Source organism: Tachypleus tridentatus, chromosome 13 (genome assembly GCF_004210375.1).
Source record: "Tachypleus tridentatus isolate NWPU-2018 chromosome 13, ASM421037v1, whole genome shotgun sequence".
NCBI classification, from domain to species: domain Eukaryota; kingdom Metazoa; phylum Arthropoda; class Merostomata; order Xiphosura; family Limulidae; genus Tachypleus; species Tachypleus tridentatus.
In genome coordinates this window covers 130778042-130784906 of record NC_134837.1, presented here as the reverse complement: position 1 = coordinate 130784906, position 6865 = coordinate 130778042, and the positions used below count along the sequence as shown (strand labels likewise).

The following is a 6865-nucleotide window of genomic DNA, read 5'->3' as shown; positions in this document are numbered from 1 at the left end:
GAACCAGACAAAAAGTTTGTTTTAGCAGTTGTTGATGGTTGGTTACCCTTCCTCCAGCAAATATTGTTTAAAGGATCATGACTGTCTATACTTGAACTCTAAGAGTCTATAACATGGAAATTTAGCCCATGTACACATAAAATATCGTCCAAGATAAAAATTCCTATTGATATTCTGAAAATTAAATTACTACAAACTGTATTGTTGTGATTCTTTCTCTAGGCAAAATTCGAACCTTTTAGCTTTTATAATTATAAATCTAGAATAAAATTCAGCTTTTCCAAGGCTATAAGAATTCGGTATGGTATTTTGAATACTTTAATAAAAAGCGCAAAAACACGTCACGAATACTGTTTCCTTCATTTCGCAACTCAAACACTAAACTATAAAAATATAATAGTTACAAAAGGGAAAGAGGGCGTCTTACGAAAATTGCAGTCTGCTTTACTTTGTCAAAGTTTGGTGATATTTTCTGTAGTTAGTACTGAGAAATAGCAATATTAGTAGTAAGTGTGTGGGGACAAATATATATTGCACAACGCATTTAAATGTAATTTATAATTGAACTCTGTTAAATAGCTGTATGAATTTAATTTTTCATGATGTGAACGTATACTTTAACGTGAGGTATTAAAGTTATTTAGTGGCTTCTAATGAATAACTTGGTGTGAAATTTATGAGGGACATTCCAGGTGAGAGAGTTGGTCAACAAATTGTACAGACGAGAGCTTCGGGAAGGAAGTTTAACTTTAAGCCATTCATATAGGATGTTGGAACTTGTGTGTATTTAAGTATTAAGAGGCAGTCATAGAAATTCGATACTACTGAATTCAAAGGAAAAGTTTTGAAATTCGCTTTTGAAATATATATTGTATATCATATGCATCAATATGTGGAGGCCTACTCATGTTCAAGTAATAGGTAAGTAGCACCAGTTTTTGTTTTGACATATTTTTCAATTTATAATTATCAGAAAACATAAAACGTTGGAACTGCAGTATATAGTGCCTATTAAATTTCCACTGTGAGGAATTAAATGTTTTTGGTTTTTCAAATAGCATATTGCAAATATTGAATTTGAAACTTGTCAAAGAGGGTTGCCTAAGTCCAAACAAGTTTAACATACTGTTTCTTAAACAATTTACTTTTAAATCTTCCATGTCATGATTGGTACATTATTTTAAGTTTCATGGCATTCTTCAAAATCATTATATGCAGTGTGTGTATAAGTTTATTACATTGTTGAAATTTCTTTCTATTCATAATGGTAAAGAGAGTGTGATTCTGAGATCTAGTACCTGTTAAAAAAAATCAAAGAACAATTATTACTTTAATTTTATCCTTTTAAAAGTAAAAACAAAGTTTGGAATATTGTATAGTTACCACAATCATGCAAAAACTCACAAAAATTCCAAATGAAAACAACACTTAGAACCATAATTGATTTTATTATGACATATGTGGATAATTGATTAAGAGTATCTGAAGTTTAATTATGAATTATTTGGGTGTAGTAACTTGCACAGCACAGGTAACAAGGAATCATTTGGCCCTTTGAAACTGTTCTTGAAGGACAACATTTGAAAAAAGTAAAACAGTTAAACTCATCTGTTATTTTTAAGGAAATAATTGATTCCTCCCAAAACTCTTGTAAAGTACTAATCTCCAATACTGCTGTATTTTTTTAAATATCTTCTGTTTTATTCTAGTGGTAGGGAGACTAAACACTGCACATAAAAGTCAAAATTAGGTTTCAGAGCTTTGTACACAATTATAATTGCTTTCTTTCTTTTAAATCTGAATTTTTGAAGACAAATTGTGGAACTTGATGAATTTTTTTCATGACAACTTATTACTCATCTCAAGGTTTTAAACTTAATCTGTAATCCACCAAAATTCTTCAGTTTTCTAAAACATCAGTAGTTTACTGAGATGAAAAGTAAACATTTTTAAGAATATGTATATCTCAACTCCATGTTATTAAATATCTGGATATAAAAACTCATTATCAGAAATTTCTTATGTTCACCAAAAACATCCACTTTTATAGCTTATTTTAAACACAGATCTTTCCAAATAGATTTAATATTCAATGACCTCTTATGATTAACAAGCTTAGAAAAATTATTGTTAAAAAGGTATCCAAGCTGCTTACAAAAGTAAATGACAAGAAAAATTCAAAACTTTATATCCAAGTGACCAAAAATATATTACACTTAAAGTGTTGTTGTTCCCTGAAGTAGAAAAACTTGCACTATCAACATCACTTGTTGTTTCCAACTTTGTCAGTTTTCTGTCCATCTCTTAACTCTATCACTAATTTCACTGTTGACAAGCTTGTACTATAATTGTGTGTGACAGTGTGTCAACGACTTTCTGAAAATAGTGAAGAAAGGCTTAATGATATAATTGTGTATAACAACTTATAAAAGACCTTTCTGAAAATAGTGAAGAAAGGCTTAAGGTTTGAATTTACTTTCTTTGGAGTATGGAAGAACTGAAGTGCCAAGGTGATCTGTTTAAATTGTTTGAAATTATTAAGGACTTGAATAAACAACCCAGGAGAAATTTCTTGGAATGTTAGAAAGATAGTTGATTATAAAATCCTAAATAGCGGGTGAAACAATTGAGGTCCATATTGAGACTAGTTACAAGGTGGAATACTTTAAATGATATAGTGTGTGCTGGTTGTTTGAGCTCCTTCAAGTTTTTATTGGATCATTTTACTAATGTGAAAGATTATGTTTAGCTTGAGTAGCCTCATTGGGTCAAGTGGCTTATCATTGTAGTGTTCTTATATGTATACATCCATCAGTGTCCTTCTCCTGAACAAAATCAATAAAACTCTATTAAATTGGTTATGTGCATGAAAAATTCCTTCAAAAAACCATGTATAGTATATTCATGACAAATTCCAACAGATAATAGCTAATGGCTGACTTTCTTCATAGTACACAAAAAACTTTGGTAAAAAAACTGTGTTGAATGTTGCTAAAGTTCCATGAAAAGTTTAGTCTAAACCCTAGATTTATTGTAAAGTCTTCCTTTTCATTCACTTAGCTCTTGATTATTAAGCTTTTTTGTACATATTTCTTTAATAGGTTTTGTACATGTACATTATTCTTTTGTGTGGTGCAGTTTTTGTAGGGTGTGTTACTATGTTATGTAGCATGTTCTATAAGTACATGTGTTTACATTTGTAGGTGTAATTTCAGCACGTGCTTTAAAGAATTAGGTTCTACTGTATGGATGAACGACCACAGATGAAGGTTTCACCCCAGTAATTGTATTAAGTATTTATGCTCCTTTGAGCTGTACAACTGATATCTGTGAACCAAACAAAATATTGACCCATATCTTTGAAGACATGGTGTCTCACTACCACTCACTTTGTGAAGCCAGGTTTCAACTCGGATCACAAGGTGACAACACTCTGAAACAAAGAATGCAATTTTAAAATGTAACAATCTTTCTTGTTTCTACACTGAAAACAACCAATTAGTAGTTAGAAAACTATTTTGATGTCTGTTATTTCACTTTTATGATTTTACTGGGGACTCAACACTGCATCTAAATAAGGATCAAATACAGAAGAATAGGACAATGAATAAGAATGCACACTGTATGACGTAGAATTTTAAATGCATGTGTATTAAGCAGTGAAAATGTGCATGCTGCCTCATTAAAGTGTTGTTGAGAAATTAGTATTGAGTGAGACGTTTTCAAGAGAAAAATACATCTTGAATAATCTAGTACAAAAATAGTGATACTACATGCATATATACTTGATCTATAATTGAAATAAATTAATGTTTCACAGACAATAGAGTTCTAAAATCTCATATTTTTTTTTTCATTTGTGCAACCTTTATTGATTGAATGTAATTGAAGCATCCTTTGTGATGTTTGGTGCCTTTGAAATGACTGTCCTTTCCAGACTTACCCTGTTCTGATTATACATTGTTTATATGACCAGAGTTTTCATAGGTTCTTGCGATTCGGAAATGTTTGAGAGTTTTGTTTAACACTTTCCTGTTATATTAGAGTGTAAAAGAGTTGAGGTAGACTAATTGGTCTCATGTTATCCCAAAATGTTATGTTACAGTTCAGGAAGTCTAAGAATCTGCAGTTATATGCTACTTTGCTTACCAAGGTGATATCTGTTGTCTGTTGGTCACCAAGACACCAGTTAGCTTAGATTGCAACACTGTATATGTCATTGGCAGATTGCAAGATGTATGCTTAAAATCACCAGAAAACCCCATACAGTGTTGACTATATCATGATTAAATTGAGTTAAATTTGTGCACATTTGCAAAACATGACCCAAGCTGATGATGTGTTGACTTAACACAGTTGTTTCCAAATGAGTCTCCAAACTACTGTTATAACACTGAAGTGTTAGGGCTCCCATGGTTTTAGTGTGAATTATACTTAACAGTGATATTTTTATTGCCCAAACTTGATGTCATAATAAGCAGGCTGAAACCACTTCAATTGTCATTGTGTTTGTAAGCTTATAGTAAACCTAAGTTATAGCCTAAACATAAAAGTTTTCTGTCACAAATTAAATAAATATACTCCTCAATAAAGTTGTTACAAATTTGCCATATATGTCATTCATTTTCCTTATCTGTAATATTTATAACTAAACATCTTACTGTTGTTGAAGCTATAAATAGAACTTGGCATCACACAAGCATTTCAAAGTAAAATAAACTTACATCATAATCAATAAAATTGTAGTTTTACATGTGATGTAACAGTTGTTGATTGTTAACTTTATTCCAGAAATTCTAAGACAATCTGTGGAACCATTCATGAAATGCATAAAAGTGTTCTTGAGAAATTTGGGAATTATATTTTTAACATTTTGTGCTCAAAATTTGTATCCTTTGAATCTGGTTTGGTCTTACTAATGTTACCATACTATACTTATTTTTTTTCTGTCTTTTACATTATGCTGCAACTAAGTTTAGAATCCCATCATTTTTCACAAAGTTATGTTGCATTTGTTTGACAGTATAATATTCAGTTCCATTTACTATCATACTGTTCTCTCCTGAAACCACTTTCTTTAATCCTCTGATGCACACTTCATTCTTAACTGCTCAAAATTCTCTGTTTTGAATATTTTGGTCATCTTTTTTTTAGTTGGATATTATTTGGTTCTTTGAAGTAGATATTAGGTTCTCTTCTGTAGTTGTAAGGGTTTTACTTGCTTCTGCTTCATGAAGGCATAATTAATTCTCATTCTTGGTCTTTTACTACTTGCTTGTTTAAAATTATGCTTTCCCTTTATTTATTTTTGGCATCTGTCAATGATTTCTTACAAACTGTTTGCCTCCTGCTAGTATGGCAGTAAGTCTATGGATTTACAATGCTAAAATTAGGGGTTTGATTCCCCTCGGTGGGCTCAGCAGATAGCACAATGTGGCTTTGCTATAAGAAAACACACACAAACTGTTTTTCAGGAACATTATGCAAATGTTGGAGTGTGAAGTATAATAGTCATGTATTTATTTTAACTTTTTATTCTTCCTTCCCTGTCCCAATGTTTACCTATACTTGCATTTGATAACTTTTTCTGGACATTTAGGTCATTATTTAACCTTTTCAGGAATTCATACATATGGAATTATTCCCCTTGTGGTGATCTGTCTTTTGTCACAGTTACAAATAAGACTAAATTTCTTTTAATAGTTTATTTGGTTTATTTGTAATTTTACATTTTGTAAGCTAAATTGTGGCATCTTGTTTTTCCTTAGAACTGCAGGAATGAAAGTAATAGTGACGGTAAATCTATATCGTTTATAGTTTGGTACTTCAAGCATAAGAAGTCTGTAATTGAAAGTAGTTATGGGCCATCTGATCAGGCAGAAGATACAAATCAGAATTAGTATAAAGAAAATAGGGCATCTACCAATAAGAACTCTAATAGTTGTGTAATTTTAATTTTATGTACATTGATTAGTACTATATGGTATGAAATAATGAAGAACAGAGAGATTTCTTGAAAAGAATTTAATATTGTTTTCTATGGAAAATAGTCAGATAGCAAACCAGAAGAAATACCATTTTAAATTTATTTTTAAATTCTAATGAGGATGTATCTGCAAGAGTTGAAGCAGGAGAACATTTGGAGTAGAAAGATCATTGCATAATTACATTCAGTATTGTTTTACATTTTGAGATGTAAAATAAAATTATATCTTTACTTCTGCACACAATAGCTATTCCTCACACATCTGCGTTTGAGATTGTGCACGTGCCACTAGCCTCAAGCACTTGCTCACCTAAGACATTATTTCAAAATTAACTGTGTAAGTGTGTAATGTAATCATCTTGTGATAATAGCCTTTCAACAATAGGAGGGTGGCACTTCACTCGTGCAATAGATCCCTAATGTGCACTTTATTCTCTGGGGCACTTTTGTAGATGGATGTACTTCATGAAGCTTAAACTTGTTAAATGTAATAAGATTTGTACTGTATTTGTATTAGTGTTAAGTTTCATTCATTTTATTTTATTTCAACTTACATCACCTGTCAGCTGCTGCATACCAAATAAAAAAAACAGAATGAAGAATTTTTCTAATAATTAATTCTCATGTGGCAGTTACTATTTCTTCTTCCAGAGGATCTGGCAATATTGTTCCCATTGATCCTACATAGACTGTGGCCACAGGAGGCTTATTTGATTGCAAAGGACGTTACTGCCATTGTTCAATGTGTTATGTGTTTATTGATGTCTTGTTGCCTCATATTCATATACCCACATGAACATGTAATCTCCTCTTTCTGAACTCAACCACAAGGATAATTATCAGCTCTTTCCTTCTTATAGGTTTGCACTAGATACCTCT

General features: G+C 31.2%; 1 protein-coding gene across 3 annotated transcripts in view; it reads left to right on the top strand.

Annotated features, from left to right (window-relative positions):
• The first annotated feature begins 423 nt into the window (after window positions 1-423).
• Window positions 424-6865, top strand: part of Rip11 (Rab11 interacting protein) — a 71976-nt gene continuing 65534 nt past the window's right edge. For all 3 annotated transcript variants that reach the window (XM_076475557.1, XM_076475559.1, XM_076475558.1), the window contains exon 1: window positions 424-921. In XM_076475557.1, the coding sequence (XP_076331672.1) occupies window positions 891-921 (31 nt within the window). In that variant the 5' untranslated portion in view covers window positions 424-890. The remainder of the gene's footprint in view (window positions 922-6865) is intronic.